Source organism: Tupaia chinensis, unplaced genomic scaffold (genome assembly GCF_000334495.1).
Source record: "Tupaia chinensis unplaced genomic scaffold, TupChi_1.0 Scaffold000182_1, whole genome shotgun sequence".
Taxonomy (NCBI): domain Eukaryota; kingdom Metazoa; phylum Chordata; class Mammalia; order Scandentia; family Tupaiidae; genus Tupaia; species Tupaia belangeri.
Window position 1 is genome coordinate 9,117,866 of NW_006159657.1, and position 16,645 is coordinate 9,134,510.

General features: G+C 46.0%; 1 protein-coding gene across 4 annotated transcripts in view; it reads left to right on the top strand.

Moving 5' to 3' along the window:
* Nucleotides 1-2,655: 2,655 nt before the first annotated feature.
* Nucleotides 2,656-16,645, top strand: part of VPS35L (VPS35 endosomal protein sorting factor like) — a 143,579-nt gene continuing 129,589 nt past the window's right edge. For all 4 annotated transcript variants that reach the window (XR_003549098.1, XM_027771090.1, XM_027771088.1 and 1 more), the window contains exons 1-5: nt 2,656-2,731; nt 7,691-7,790; nt 10,336-10,503; nt 12,647-12,769; nt 14,295-14,319. Coding sequence is in view for 3 of the 4 variants with exons in the window: in XM_027771090.1 (XP_027626891.1) it covers nt 2,715-2,731; nt 7,691-7,790; nt 10,336-10,503; nt 12,647-12,769; nt 14,295-14,319 (433 nt within the window). In the remaining variant the exon portion in view is untranslated. The remainder of the gene's footprint in view (nt 2,732-7,690; nt 7,791-10,335; nt 10,504-12,646; nt 12,770-14,294; nt 14,320-16,645) is intronic.

The window sequence follows — 16,645 nt, forward strand, 5'->3', positions numbered from 1 at the left end:
CTTTTCAGTGCTCACACTGGGCTGAAAGTCAAAGGGCCCTTTTTGAAGATGAAGATCTTTTTTCCTTTTTTCTCTTTTTTTTTTTTTTTCCCATCAGAGGTTTCTTTCCCATGAACAAGCATAGACCACCAGGCTTGAATGAAAAGAAAGTCATCAAAATATAAGCAAATGGGGGCCAGCAGGTGGCCTGGTGGTTAGGGCACTGCACTCCCACATCGCTGACTGGTTCAAGTCCCAGACCTGGCAGCTTGAAAATCACACTGGGTGCATGTGCATGGGTGCCCAAAATCCCTAGAGGAGAATGGAGGAGTGTGGAGAGTGGCCAATCTGAGAAAACATGATGCTCACTTTCCACAGAGGAGAGGGGATTACAGCATGGCCATTCCCCCAGGGGGGCGATTTCTCACTTTCCCTCTACCTGTCTCTGGCGAGTGAATGCACTCAATGGCAAAAACCTAAGTGTATGTATGGGAGGCTGTGCATCAGCGAGTGTGCCGAGGCCATGCCTTGGGGCAGGACTTTCCACTGGCATGGCCTTGGCATACTCGCTGGTGTGCAGCCTCCACACATATGGAAATGGGAAATGGAGTTACAATGCTTTATCTCCAAAGGACCATTGTGGGTACCTATACAGGATATAAAAATAATTATAAAATATATAAAATATAAAAATAAAACAAAGGAGCCCTTTGGTCATTGGATACAGCAAATCAAACTGCAATATGGTACAGGGGAATCACATCCTTGGTCAGGTTCTACCAACAGCCCTGTGGGCAAACACTGTTTGACAAAAATTATCCTTGACAATAAGATACCATTTTCCCAGTTATGCATTTAGTTTAATCTGTTCTCTTGTCAGTGTTTCTCTGTGCCTCTCAATTCTTTGATTTCTTGAGGACATTGACAGAGTTGCCCCAAAATCATGACTTTGCTTCTCAGGCTATGGAGGGAAAAATTCTTTATTTGCAGTTCCGTAAATTCAACCATCTGTTTGCAGGATGATTTCGTTGTTTGCTTCACGTGCATAATATTTGGGTTTGGTTGAACATGAGCACATGATACAGCTCTGCTCCATGGCCTTTGAATTACATAGCACCCTTCCACCACCACCAGTTGCCTCAATCCTGCATGAAACAGATTACCAGCAGCAGAGCCACCTGGGGCCTTCATACAAGTGAAGGGTTGGGTGGAGCTGGCTGGTGACACAGCAGTACTGCTAACACTGCAAGGCTGACCCATGAGGCAAGATTCTGAGTCTGTGTCCAGAGACCCCTGGACGTGCCAGGCACCAGCATGCCAGTGAACCAGGGCCAGCTGAAGCTGAGGGCTGATCTCTCTCATGGAAGAAATAGAGGAAAAAATGCAGAAGCCCAGGACCACCCATATCTATGACTCAGAGGTGATATTTTAAAGAGATGCCCAGGTGGGTAGTGTACACGTGTGTGAGAAGCACTGCTTTATGATTGATTTTCATGGAATTTTGAGTCTGCAAACAAAGATTATCAAAGTATAATATGATTCTTGTGCCTGCAGCAAAGTACAGCTGCCACTGTGCTGGCCACGTGTCAGGCACTTGGTAATCATTTCCCTTCATCTGAGTCAGATTTATCCTAATTGCACAGATGAAGAAACTAGGACTCGGGCAAAACTAGAGTTGAAAGTATGTTAAATTACCTTTTCCAGAAGAACTCTTGAGAATGTGTTTTTTTCTGACCTGTTTCTAATCAGAAAAGACCACTGTAAAGGGAAAAAAGCTCAGAAGTTGCCCTGTGGTGAAGTCTCTCCCATTACTCTGGTTTGGAGTCTGATTCAGGTGCTAGCAGTGGTTATTTCAGAAGTTTGAAAAAAAAAAAAAAGGTGGATGCAAAGTGCTTGCACAGCACCTGGCCCACAGAATTCATTTAGGGTCTGGTAGCTATTTGGTCCACTTCTTTTTTTAAAGAGATTTTTGATCTACGGTGCATGCACTCGCCAGAAAGAGACAGAAATTGAGAAATCACCTCCCAGAGGGATGACCACACCACAAATCCCGTCTCCTCTCTGGATTTTGGGGTACACAGGCACACGAACCCAGTGTGAGTTTAAGGTGCTGGGTTTGGGACTCAAACCGCAGTTAAAACTACATGGGAACCCAGCGACGTAACCATTACGCTATCTACTGGTCCCCCACCCACATTTTTAAAAAGTAGAGAAAACACTACCGCACATAGGTGGATGGAATGGAAATGCACAATGCTAACCCCAATTTCCCATTTGGTTCAGTTCCAGCTAAATTCCAGTTCCTACATGAGCAAACCTGAGACGCCCAGGTTGTTAGCCCTGGGAGGGGGATACAACAAATGCCTAAGCCCCCGAGCACCCAGGGCAGAGCCTGGAGGGGCGTGGCCTGCCCATGCCAATCAGCGAGTTAGCCGCACAACCACGGGTAGGCTGGACCCCAGGACCCTCTTTCTACCTGCAGCGGCGGTTAGCGACTTCGCTCGGCCGCTGTCCGCACTCCTCTCCGCCCCTAGGGGGCGCAGTGGGTTGGGCAGCCAGGGGCCCCTCACGCCCTAACCTCCTGGCTCAGTGCCAGCCAGCCCTGCCCCTCACAGTCATGGCGCCGGCGGACGGCGGGCCCCGGGTGCCGCCCCTCACAGTCATGGCGCCGGCGGACGGCTGGAGGGAAGAAGCGGGTTGGCGGCCCCAGAACGGGCGGTCATGTGACCGGGAAGATGGCCGTCTTTCCCTGGTAAGGAAGCCCCGCTGGGTGGGTTTTGGGCACGGGCTGTCCGTAGTTGTCTCTGCGTCTCCCTGTCTCTGCGAGTGTGCACTGCCCTCTCCTTGGGGTTCTGGGGTCCCCCACCCGTCCCCGAGTTGTGTGGCCCGCAAAACCCCCGGTCTCTGCCGCGGTGCAGAGGAGCTCCCTGCAGCCCGCCGGTGGGCTCTGGTTTTTCTCACCGTCTGCTCCCTCCCGGGCCCAGCGCCCCTCGCCCCTGCAAAGAAAACTCGAGTTTCCCGGGCGCTGGATGAGGAGAATGGCAGACTCGGCCCTGCCCCGGGAGACCTGGCTGTTGGTCGCCTTCCTGAGCTACTCGGGCCATGAGACCAGCTTTTGTCATCTGTAACGCGGCCGCCACTCCTACTGTGTGCAGGGTCCTCAGGCATATTCCTTGGTCTGAGGAGCTGGAGCAGACAGACACACACATGTCCAAAGAGACATTTGGAGGAGGCATAACGAGGGGAGTGATTAACCCCCACCTGGGGGCTGGGGGAGACTTCGGAGAGGAAGTTGTTTTTTTTTTAGAATTATTTATTTAATCCCTTTTGTTATTATTTTTTAATTTGAACAAAGAGAGACAGAAAGGAAAAGTGAGAAATAATGTACCAGGTCCGGGATTTGAACCACTGGGGTAGCCAGGTGAAAAATACAGCGCCCTTAACCACCACGCCACCTGCCGGATCTTGGACCATGTTGCAGGAGGGAAGCAAAAGGAACCACTGAGGTAGCCAGGTGAAAATACAGCGCCCTTAACCACCACACCACCTGCCGGATCTTGGACCATGTTGCGGGAGGGAAGCAAAAGTGCCAAAGTTGACATGCTGACATGGCGGTTGGGCTCTTGTGGTCTACAGAAGGGAGATGGGAGCATGAAGAACTCGTGCAAATTGTGCAGGGGATGGTGGGATTAACTGGGGAGGTGAGATCTCTCCTGCATTGTAGGAAGGGAGATACTTTTCTGATCTTTGTCTTCAAATGAGGTGAAGTAACTTGCATTGAATGAATAAATGAATGAGTGAGTGAGTCATGCAAGAATGTACAGCCCTAGACCTTAAGTGTAATGGGTCACAGCCTCCTGCTTTTACCGTTGGTAAGCAGTTGTCCTCCCCTCATTTCCTGTACCTGTCTAGCGGTTAAGAGACTTTAGCAGTTCTTGGACAGTTAACACACCATTGGATGCCTCTGGACTTTATTTAACAAGCCTGAGTTTTCTTGGACCTACTCAAGCGCCAGAGCAGAAGCACCTGGTTTCAATGAGTTTAATCAGGAGTTTGTAATCAGAAAATCCAGGAAGATACTCTGAACCTCTGCATCCCGGGGCATTATTTATTTATTTATTTTTAATTTTTTTTTTTTTTTGAGAGGTTTTCGCTATAGGGCGCGTGTGCTCGCCAGACAGACGGAGAGAGACATAGAGACAGAAAGCGAGAAATCACCCCCTGGGGGGATGGTCACACCGCAATCCCTTCTCCTCCATTCTCCTCTCAGGATCTTGGGCACGCACGCACACACACCCGGCGTGAGTTTAAGCCACCGGGTCCGGGACTCGAGCCTTGGTTGACTACATGGGAGTTCAGCAACAGCCATTACACTAACTGCTGGTCCCTATTTATTTATTTTAATTTGCCCAGAGAGAGACATAGCAGGAGAAGGGGATGAGGTGGATGGAGTGAGAAAGCAAGTTGCCAGGTCCAGGACTCGAACCGTGTCAGCCATGTGGGAGTCTAGTGCTCTTAACCACCGTGCCACCTGCCAGGCCCCCAAAGGCACTGGATTTCTGCATGGACCACCACGGTTTGAGTCCTAGACTTGGTGACTTGCTTTCTCACTTTTTCCCTCTGTCTCTCTCTGGTAAACATACATGCCCTATAGCACACTTTAAAAAATAAATAAATAAATAAATAAATAGCTGGCAAAAAGCGTTTAGTGATTTTGGTATTTCTAGCATAAGATGTTTTTGGTAAATCACAATAGGATTTATGTGTGTTCATATTGGAAGTAAATAACTATAAAAATAGAGAGATGGCCGTCTTTATGGTGTATATAAATCATGTGGAGATTTTGGGAAAATGAAGATTGTGATTCTGTAGTTTTGGGGATTTCAACACTTTTGGGGGAATGCTGTTGCTATGATCTGTGGACCACATTTTGAGTAGCCAAGGGCTGGACCTAGCCAGGAGTGGGAAATGTTGGCCTTTTTTTCTGTGGCATCTGCTCAGGAGCCAGGTGGGCCCTTTGCATTGTTGGGGGTTGGATTGATGGAGATTTTTTTTTTTTCAAACCAATTGTGTCAACTGTTAACTGGAAGAAAAAAGTAGGGAGTTTTGAGAAGATGTCCACTAGATGTCACTGTTAGCCTTACCAAAGGCCAGGTTTAAGAAAATACATTAATGTCACAAACTGCAGGAAATGCTAAAGATCAGAGCAAATTTGTGGAATAAAGGAAGAAATTATAGAAAATGAAAGTACTGTGTGTTAGTTTGTCATGGACTTTCAGGAAGGGAAAATGTTCCCCACCCTTTTCCCCCCAAATCTGTTTGCAGAAGCAGTCATTTTTTCCCCCCCAACAAACCACTTCTCCGAGCTTTTTTTTTTTTTTTAATAAAATTCATTTCAAAGGTCGGTCCTTTCAAGAAAAGTAGACAATTGCTTAATGTTTAAAGTTCTCAAGATGGGGGTCAGCAGGTGGTGTGGCATGGTAGTTAAGGGCGCTGGACTCCAACATGGCCGACCAAGGGTCAAGTTCCGGACCTGGTGGCTCGCTCTCTCTCTTTTTCTCCCTTTCTCTCTCTTTGTCCCTCTCTGGTCAAATTAAAATAAAGTTAAATAAAATAATTCTTAAAAAAATAAAGTCTCAAGATGACCTAGAGTTAATCTATAGAACTATTGATTCTGTTGTTACCACTGCAGCTGCCACCTTTGACAGGTTACCAGCACATAGAACCGCAGCTTCTCCTTGTGTAAAATGGGTATAACCAAAGCACCTACCTCACAGGGTTGACTGAATGAGGTAACGGAGGTACAAGAGTTGGCCTGGAGCCTGGTATATAATGAGAACTGTTATTTGATTGTTGCTTATGAAGCCATCTTGATTCATGCTTTTCTCAGTTATTGATTTGTCAGTCCTATAGGGATGGAAAGCATTGGTGTCCAAGTTGTCAGATTAAATTTTCTATACATTCTATTCAATTAACCTTTCAGAAAATTGTACAATTGGTCAAGTTGGGAGTGATTGGAAAAGAGGAAAAATATATGTTCTAAACTTTATCTTGACTGTTGATGACTATGATTCAAATTTATCCTTTGGGGTTGTGTTTGTTTTATATAGCAGGAATTAGCTGGTAGCATTCTTGGTTGGAGAGAGTATGGAAGAATATGACATAGGTGATTTCAGTTGCAATATCTTGGAAGCTGAAGATAGCATATATTTGGTAAATATGATCCAGAGGGCAATATATTGTGGTAGGCTTTTCCCTTAAAAAATAAAAGTAGAGGAACCAGCAGATAGCATAATGACTATGTCGCTGGCCTCCCATGTAGTCAACTGCGGTGCAAGTCCTGGACCTAGTGACTTAAACTCACGCTGGGCGTGTGTGCATGCGTGCCCAAGAACCCGAGAGGAGAAAGCAGCAGAAGAGATTGCTGTGTGGCCATTCCCCCAGGGGGTGATTTCTTGCTTTCTGTCTCTCTGTCTCTCTCTGTCTTTCTGGCGAGTGCACGTGCCCTGTAGCAAAAACCTCTCCAAAAAAAAAACCCAAAAAACTAAAAGTAGAAATGGCCCATTTTCACTAACCAGACTTTCTCCTCTTTTCCTGCATTGAGAGCCAAATTTATTAAGAAAGGGGTAGAAATGAAAGTACAGAGAGCACAGATCTTTTGGGCTGGGCTAGGTTCAGGGTTCCTGGCTAGTGGGGAATATTGGGTAAAGCTGACCAGTTACCGTCACTGTTAGACTTGGGGTGCTAAGGTAGTAGGCCTTGGCAGCTCTATATACATTTAAGCATTTGTTTATTTATTTTCCCCCTTAGATTACATGTGCTCACAAAAGAGAGATAGAGACACAGGAAAAGTGAGAAATCTTCCCTGCCCTGGGGATGGCCACCCCACAATCCTTTCTCCTCCATTGCCCTCTCAGGACTTTGGGCACACGTGCACACACACCCCACGTGAAATTCAAGCTGCCAGGTCCTGGATTTGACCTGTGGTCAACCATGTGAGAATCCAGTGCATTAATCACCACACTACCTGCTACTGGTCCCATTTAAACAGTTTTTAAAAATGTTTTTTATTTACTGTTTCCTGTTGGTCGTGGTAGGAATACTGTTCTTTAAAAAAAAAAAGTTTATTTCTTTCATGAGAGTGAGAAATAGAAGCACACTCAAAAGAGTTTCAAGCTGCACTCCACCAGCCCTCCCAGCCAGCCAGAGTTGTGGGCACGTGTGCCCGATGTGCGTAGTCAGCCAGGGAACCAAACCTGCAGTCTTCCCTCTGGATCCAACTTCATTTGAGCAGTGTTACTGCTGTACCATCAATCTGGCCTGTTGTCTTTTTTTTTTTTTTTTCTTTTTCTTTGGAGAGGTTTTTGCTATAAGGTGCGTGCGCTCACCAGAAAGACAGGGAGAGACAGAGAGACAGAAAGCGAGAAATCACCCCCCCAGGGGGGATGGCCATGGCGCAATCCCTTCTCCTCCATTCTCCTCTCAGGATCTTGGGCACGCACACACACGCGCCCGGTGTGAGTTTAAGCCACCGGGTCCGGGACATGAACCATGGTCGACTACATGGGAGTCCAGCAACATAGCCATAACGCTAACTGCTGGTCCTGTGGCCTGTTTTCTTTACCCTTCATCAAGGAAGCCTCAGCAGAAAAGTTTTGTGTTTTAAATATCCCCATCAACTAATTGGTTTCTGTGTTGTGCTGTTTACCAGGCATTCCAGGAACAGGAACTACAAGGCTGAATTTGCATCATGCCGATTGGAAGCTGTGCCGTTGGAGTTTGGGGACTATCACCCCCTGAAACCTATAACTGTAAGTTGTATCAGGGGTCTCTCCAAGTGGGGTTCTCCTGCAAAGTTACAGACAGTATTCCTGGGCCTTTCCATTTGACCAGTGGTAGCAGCCTTTGCATATTTAAATCGGTTTCCTGCCTCTTTCTGTAATGGTGGCCTAACCAACCATCATTTTTACTCCCCTTTTCTTATCATGGGGTTGTCATGGGAATGGGATGACATCATTCCTGATTTGAGCATGCTAACAAGCTATATCTTGCTTCTTTACTTTCCTATTTAAAATATTAAGAACCACTCTCATCACCAGTCTAGGATGTTGTCCTGAATACCATCTTTGTGAATTTGTTTATAAAAGAAAAGACACCAGCAAGAGGGGTGAGGGTGGCCTCTCTCTGCTAGGTTAGCACTTTGTCATTAGTAAGGACTGGAAACCGAGTGATTGTCATAACAGGGAGAGCGTGATTGACAGATGCCCGTGAACATGGAGAACATAATGTTTCTTAATGGCAGAGACCTCAATCTAGGCATTGGCTGCAAATGGGGGTCCCTAAGCCACCTGCACCTCTGAGCAGCAGGCTTCAAATCCACGGTGTGGAGAGCAGCCAATTTGAAAACATGTGATTAAAACATGTGGCCTGTAGACACATTGAGATATGTGCTTTTGTAAGCTACTCTAGCATCTCTCTTTTACTCTTACTTTATGCTATAGGAAACTTACCTTACTCAGTAATACCGGCCAGCTGCAAGGAGTGTCCACTCACCTGATTCTTTCCCCATACTCAGGCCCCATGTTGGGCGCGTGAACATGTTTCTCTGAGTGGGGAAGGCTGTGGATTAGAAATAGACGCAATAACAAACACACACAGACACACAAGCATGGAAAAGTGGGGATTGGGTGGGCACAACTTCTCTGATGGAGAAACTGTGACCAGAACCAGCCTCAGGTTTATTCTTCTATAGGGCAGAAAATGGGGGAAGGGGAAAATGGGCTGTAAAAGGAGTGGGGAAGAAGGAAGTGGAATGCAAAGAGAATAAGGGAGGAGAAACTGGGATGCAAAGCCAGTTGTTTTTGGACGTAAATCGAATGAAAATGTGAAAATGACTGGCGCCATAGAATTTCTCTGTTTCTTTTGGGGGACAATTTGATAAACGCTTGTGACATTTTTTAGCCTGATGCTGGGCAGTATTGAGGTATTGGGTATCAACAATAGTAGGAAGACAACCATTGACAACAGGCAGGTACTGCTTTTGTATGTAGATGCTTTTTAATAGCCCTGCTAGCTTAGCTTACGGAAGCACATATCAGCATAAGTCTAGAGGCCACATGTTTTAGTCACATGTTTTCAGATTGGCTGCTCTCCGCACACGGGATTCCCATATCCCCCTTAGTTTTGATAATTCACTGGAAGGACTCACAGAACATGGAATAGTGCAACACTTCTGATGACAATGTTATTATAAAGGCTGCAACCCAGGAGCAGCTGATGAAGAGCCACATGGCTGGCAGAATCAGGCATCACCCTCTCAGCACATCAGCTCATTCACCAACCAGGGGCTCCTTTGGGCTTATGTTTCTAAGATTTGTATTACCATTTCATTACATCGGCATGATTGATTGCTTCTTAGGCATATGATTAAACTTGATCTCTAGCTCCTCAGAGGGCAGGTGATCTCACCTGACTCCAAAACTTAGCCCCCTAATCTTTTAGAAGCTGGGGTTCCCATGGACCTCTCCTTAGTCAGTAATTTGCTATGATGGCCTACACACCCCAGGGAAACATGTGCTCACATTGCAGGTTTATTACAAAGGGTATTACTAAGGATATAGATGACAAAGTGCACAAGACGAAGTGTAGGCAAGGGACTGGAAGTTTCCTTCCCTCTCCAGGTGCACCACCTTCCCGGCACCTCGATGTGTTCTTCATCAGCTCGGACACTCTCCAAGCACCATCTTGTAGGGGTTTTTATGGAGGCTTCATTGCACAGGCATGATTAGTTATTAACTCATTCCCACCTCTCCCCTTCCTGAAGAATGGAGAGTGGGAGTGAAGCATCTGAGCTTCCAATCATGGCTTTTTCTTTCCAGTGACAAGTCCCCATCCAGACATTGACGAAGAGTCTCCCCATTAGAACAGAAGATGCTTCTATCACTCTGGAAATTCTGAGGATTACGAGCTCTGTGGCAAGAACTAGAGTCAAAGACCAAATGTTAGAATCAAAGGTGCTCTCAGCACCTCCCACTGGGGAGGTTGTAATGGTTGTAGGAAGCATGCCAGGAAGCAGGACCAGTGGCCAAATACTGGTCAGATGTCAGCCATCGTCTCCTGAATTATAACAGTCCTGTCTCTTCCTCCTTAACCTTCATTCCCTACCTTCCCTTCCTCCACAGCTGTGATTCTGAGTCATGCCAATTTGTCACAAAAAATAAGCACCCCCTGCAGATTGGTGTCTGCTGCAAATGACCGACAATTCACCTAGCAGAACTAGAGAAAAGAACCTCCTGAGTGTTTCCTGGGCAACGTCCCTAGGAGAACTCCAGCTGATCTCCACGAATGTCCCCACAGGTCACAGAATCAAAGACAAAGAAAGTGAGCCGTAAGGGGAGCACCTCGTCCACGTCTTCCTCCTCCTCCAGTTCCGTGGTGGACCCACTGAGCAGCGTCCTCGATGGCACTGATCCCCTCTCCATGTTTGCAGCTACTGCTGACCCCAGTACCATGGCAGCCACCACGGTAACAACCCCGGCTTCTGTCGTCCAGCTGGGGTGGTTGGTTCTGTGGGTGCTGGGATGGGGGTTTTCCGCTTCATTTTGTTTTTAAGTTGTACAAGTGAAAAACTGTATTCCGGCTGTAAGAATTCAAATCATCCAGACACCCACAGAGTATTGCTTAGAGAAGAGGACATTGCTGGAAAGAGGTTGATATAGATCTGGAAGTCTTTTTCTTTTTCTTCTCTTTTTTTTTGAAAGCATTTAAAAATTTATTTTAATTCTTTGTATAATTCTTTTTATATAATTACATAGTAATCACTACTTTTTGATTAGAGAGTCAAACACCATGCGCCAGTCCCATAGTCTAGTGGCTAAGGGAGCCAGATCCCACATGACTGATTACAACGCAAATACCAGCCCTACTGGCCTGAAAAAACACACTGGGCATATGTGCATGCCCCAGATCTTGACAGGATTGAGAAACAGGAGAAGGTACTGTGGGGGTTCTTTCTTCCTTTGTCTCTCTCTCTCTTGAGCATATGTACCCTCTGGCAATTAGAAAGATTCAAACACTACAGTTCAAGTCCTGTAGCCCACTCAATTTTATTCCGTCTCCACCTTGGAGATCATCAGTGTTATCAGTGCAATGTGCCGTGACCCATGTGGCCAAATGTGTTCTTTCTGAGTGGGAGCAGCTGTGGATTAGAAATAAACATGCAAAGATGCACATATAGAGAAAAGCGAGGATCAGGTAGACCAGACTCTTCTGATGGAGACATTTGTGGCCCGAGTTGTAATCAGGTTTATTTTATAGGGCGAAAAGAGGAAAGGGGAAGCAGAATGCAAAGCCAGTTGTTTTCGGATGTTAATGTGCTGAAGATGTGAAACCTCTGGCACCATGCAGTCCTATAGGAGTTTTATCTTCTCAGGCCTTTTTTTTTTTTTTTATATATTAACACAGTTTCCTTTAACCAATACTGCCTTGCAGTTTTGACACAGAGGCAGACAGCGTATTCTTTTGTTAATGGCTTTTGCTAGTCTTGCAGTGACAGCCCAAAGAACTGTGCTTCTGCCTGTGTTTAAATGTCACCATTGTGCTGCTCAGATGTGGCTGCTCCCTACAGTAATGTATGTTCTTCTATCATTTTTTTCTTTGTATTGGGTTGCCAGAAAAGTCTTGACTTATTTTTTCTGTTTTTCTATGCAAAGATGCATCAACATCTTTTCCAACAACCCAGTGTTTTTGTAGATGTTTATGACAGCAATTTCAGAGTGTTTCTATAAATAGTTAAACATAAATGTAATGACAACAGTGTGGAGAGCAACCAGTCTGAAAACATGTGACCTTTAGCCACATGCAGAAATGTGCTGTTTGCCATTCTGCTATTGATATATACACACAAGTGATGGTTTCTGGGTTTTGCTGGAGTAAACGGAGGTGCACCATGTTCCCTAAACGTACATACTTGGTGTACATATGTGAGGACTTCTGCAGGACGGCTTCCTGGAAGTTCATTACTTGCCTAAGGCATGTCTTTAAGGTTTTGATGGCCACCACCAAACTGTTTTACCACTACCAACGTGCACATGACCACCAGCAGTGTTGAAGTATGCCCATTTCCCTACTTTTTATTAGCCTGGATATTTACAATCACTTTAATTCTCATAGTTGAAATGTGGTCTTTTTTTTCTCTTTGCCTTTCCTTAACTTTTGAGGAATTTGAGTTATTTTTTAGATTTATTTGTTTATTTGCCATAGGGTGTGTATGCTTACTGGAGAGAGACAGAGACATATAGAGGGAATATGAGAAATCACCCCCTGGGGGGGGATGGCCATGCTATAGTCCCTTCTCCAGCCTCCTCTTGGGATTTTGGGCATATATGCACATGTTCCCGGTGTGTTTCTCAAGCCACCAGGTTCAGGACCCAAACTGGGATTCAGCCACCCTAGCCACTATGCCACCGGCTAGTCCTAGAATTTGAGCATTTTTTGGTATGTTTATTGGCCATTTGTGATGAAATGGCTTGAAAATCTATTTTATCATAGTATATCTGAGACAGATCTATTTTAGTCCATAGTTAAAGACTGTTTGCCTTCTGCTTACACTGTTTTTTTAAGATTAAAATGATATTACTGCTGAAGACATTGTCTTGCCATTCCTTAGGACCACTCCAGGAAGAAACGGGATAGAGATGATAACTCTGTTGTTGGATCGGATTTTGAACCTTGGGCCAACAAACGGGGAGAAATCCTTGCCCGGTATACAACTACAGAGAAGCTGTCTATTGTGAGTATCAGTGCCCCTTTACCCAGGATGTACTTCATAGTCACTAGTAATTTTTTTATTATGTTGCCCCAACTCCTTGGCTCTATAAGTTGCACTTATTATGTCCATGTTAGTTGGGAGAAAATGCTGATTGGTTTCTCTGAAAGAGAAAATGTATTAAAATCAGGGATATGACACAGCTCAGAGAAAGCCCAGGAATAGTGGAGTCCTGTTCCTGGGGACCTTCGAGATCCTAGAACTGCAAGGTCACCAATTCTTTGGCATTACTAGGTGAGGCATTTGGCTTCTGGCTGGGGGTGTGTGTTGGGTATGAAACTTACCCCTGATGTGGCAAGTTGCTCATGTAAGGAAAAGCTCAGGAGGGCTGAGACCAACCCAGTGGAGGCAGACTGCCTGTGTTAGCTGGGATCAGGTTCAGTTGCTTTTGACCAGAGTGCCCCCTGATGATGTAAACACGAGCGACATGTACCTCTCCTTCCACTGAAAGGAAGTCTTGAGGTGAGCATTCCAGGGATGGTTTGGCAACTCCAGGGTCATCAAGGTTCTAGCTCCTTCTTGCTCCTCTGCCATGTTTCGTGTTGCCTCTTACCCAAGTTGGTAAACAGAGGAAGAAAAAGAAAGCTGCACCATCTCTCATTCATGGGGTCTTCCTGGAGTCTTCCTCAACACTTATAGTTACATTTGTCTTGAAGGTCGTTACAGCTCATACACAGGTGCAAGGGAAGCTGAGAAATCTAAAAGTCAGGGCTGTGGCCAGGGAGGACGGCCACTGGGAAGGTTCTGCCACTGGGCCTGTCCTCGTGCTCTTTCTCCCAGGGCATGTATTCATTGAGCAGAATGACAGGCAAAATCTGAACTATTTTTTTTCTTCTTTTTTTGGGGTGGGGGGGAGCAATGCATAGTTTTGTGTGTGTGTGTGTGTGAGAGAGAGAGAGAGAGAGAGAGAGATTTTTGTTATAGGGTATATGCACTCACTGGAGAGACAGAGAGACAGAAAATGAGAAATCACCCCCTCCAGGGGGCTGGCCACACCACAGTCCCTTCTCCATTCTGTTGGGATGTTGGGCACACACACACATGCCCAGTGTGTGTTTCAAGCCTCCAGCTCTGGGACTCAAACAGTAGTCGACTACGTGGGAGTATAGCTCTTTAACTACTATGCTACCTGCCGTCCCCATATCAAGTTAATTTTTAGCTGTGATTCTTAGCATCCTACACTCACAGGACAGTCCTCGAGAAGGGAGAGCTAGCTGGCCTGAATTGGCCTAGGTGGGGACTGCCTGACTAGAGTAAGTTAAAACAGCTCTCCCAGTGACTCTGCTGTCAAACATTGCAGTATTTGAGAGCCCCGGGTTGAGTAGAAATTTGAATGTCTGGTGGCACTTAGTGACCTATGTTTCCCTTTTTAAAAAAACATATTTTTGTTTTTCACTTGGATAAGTAAATGGTTTTGTTGTGAAATGACCATATTGACCTAGATTTTAAAAATATTAATGATAGTATTTAATCTTTTGTGTCTCTACAGAATCTGTTCATGGGATCTGAAAAAGGTAAGATGAGTTCTTTGTTTCAGTGGGAAGTTTCTGCCATTACCCTTAATTAAATTTTACAGAAGGAAAAAAAGTTCGTATTATGCAATCCTGGTGTTTAATTCAGCAGAGGCTATTATTTCTTCAGTTGTGTGTGGAGGAGGAGTTATAGTACATACTTTGAGTATGAATAAAAAGAGACCCAGAAGTTACTAGGAGTGAAACTTCTGTTCATCATTTGACTTTATAGTCATGGAAGAATTGTCTTCCCCTCATGGTGTTTCCTCCACCAGCTGGGAGCCCTCTAGAGATGCTTTCCTTTGTATTCAGTTTTTGTCCCTGTGAAAATGTAGGTATACTAGTGAGGGGTCTTGCACTCAGTCTTATTGCCTGCTGCCCCCAACCCCCAAGTCCCTGAACACAGCAGTTCTGTTTCTTCTGGCAAGAGAAGGCCCAGGTGTCTTAAACTGCAGTACAGGAGGATTACCTAAGGGGCTTTTATATATATACAGATCACTGGCCCACACTCGTTGAGTTAATCTTGCAGGATGGGACACCAGGATTCCTTTTTTTTTTTTTTTTTTTTTTCCTCCCTAAGGGTACATGTGCTTTCTGGAGGGGGAGAGAGAAAGGGAAAGTGAGAAGTCACCTCCCAGTGTAATGGCCATGCTGCAGTCCCTTCTTCATTTTCCTTTTCGGATTTTGGGAACACATGCACTTGTGCCCGGTGTGATTTTCAAGCCACCAGGTACAGGACTTGAGTCGTGATTGGCTATGCAGGAATCCAGTGCCTTTAATTATCATGTTACCTGCTGGCCCTCCCAGAATTCCTTTGTTAGAGCTCCCAGGTGATTCTGGAGTCACTGCCATACGTCATACACAAAGGGACTTCTAAAAGTTTCAAAAGAAAGTAGAGTTTGGTATGAGTTTATTTGGTACAGAAAAGTTTGCAATCCATGCATAGCTTTTTTGGAATACACATTTCCCATGAAGCTTTTGAGGACTCCACGTCCTGCTGGAGTACAGGTCGCTAGTGGGGCAGCTGTGGCTCTCTCTGTACTCTGCAGCCTGAGACATTAGGAAGCAAGGAAGTGTCTGTTACCCAACCAGAGAAAAGGAAATCGCTCCATCACTCATTTAGCAGTTTGGAAAGGTCAAATAGATTGACCATACCAAGTGTGGAGGAGAATGTGGAGCACCAGGAACTCTCACACGCCGCTGGTGAGAGGGTCAGATGATAGAACCACTTTGCTGAATACTTGTTGCATTATTTATTAAATCTGAAGATTGGTGCTAAGGTTTGACTGATGTTTCTCTCCAGAACTACCCCGAAGGTGGTGGTATTAGGTGATGAGCCCTTTGGAGAGGTGCTTAGACCAGGAGGGTGGTGTGAGGAGTGGGATTAGTGCCCTTATAAAGGAAACCCACAGAAGTTCATTTGCCTTTCCACCGTGTGAGGACATAGCAGAAAGGCAGCGCCTGTGAAACGAAGTGGGCCCTCACCAGGCACCAAATCTGTCAACCCCTTGATCTGGGACTTCCCAGCCTCCAGAATGGTGAGAAAGGAATTCCTGTGTTGGGAACCAGCAGTTAGTGTAATGGCTATGTCGCTGGACTCCCACGTAGTTGACCGCAGTTCGTGTCCCGGACCCTGTGGCTTAAAACTCACACTGGGCGCATGTGCATGCGTGCCCCAGATCCCAAGAGGAGAATGGAGAAGGGATTGCGGCGTGGCCATCTCAGCTGGGGTGGTGATTTCTTGCTTTCTGTCTCTCTGTCTCTGTCTGTCTGTCTGGCGAGCGCACGCGCCCTATAGCAAAAACCTCTTGAAAAAAAAAAAAGTAAGTCCTGACTTTTCCAATGACCCAGTAGATTAAGACAGTAGGCCAATCCTTTGATCTAGCAGGTTAGGGTATTAGCATATCCACTGGATCGGTGTCCCGACCCGGGGGGACAGCCGAACGGGTTTCTTGAGTGAAGGAGTGAGAGCCGGGGCAAGCAGCGTAGTGTTACAGCACGGAGACGACAGCATCGTCTGTTTATTGTGGGCAGCACGGTACAGCACAGAGACGACGCAGTGTCACAACTCTTAAGGGTCGCGTCGTCTACTGTGAGCAGCACGGAGACGACGCGGTATCACAGCTCTTCAGGGTCGTCCGGAGACGATGTAGTGTTACAGCTCTTCAGGGTCTCCCAGGTCGTCTGGAGACGATGCAGTGTCAGCTCTTCAGGATCTTCAGGGTCGTCTGGAGACTGCGCGGTGTTTCAGCTCTTCAGGCTCTTCAGTTGTCGTCTTCCTGGTCGTCGTCGTCGTCGTCTCGGTCGTCGTCGTCGTCTGGCTACTATG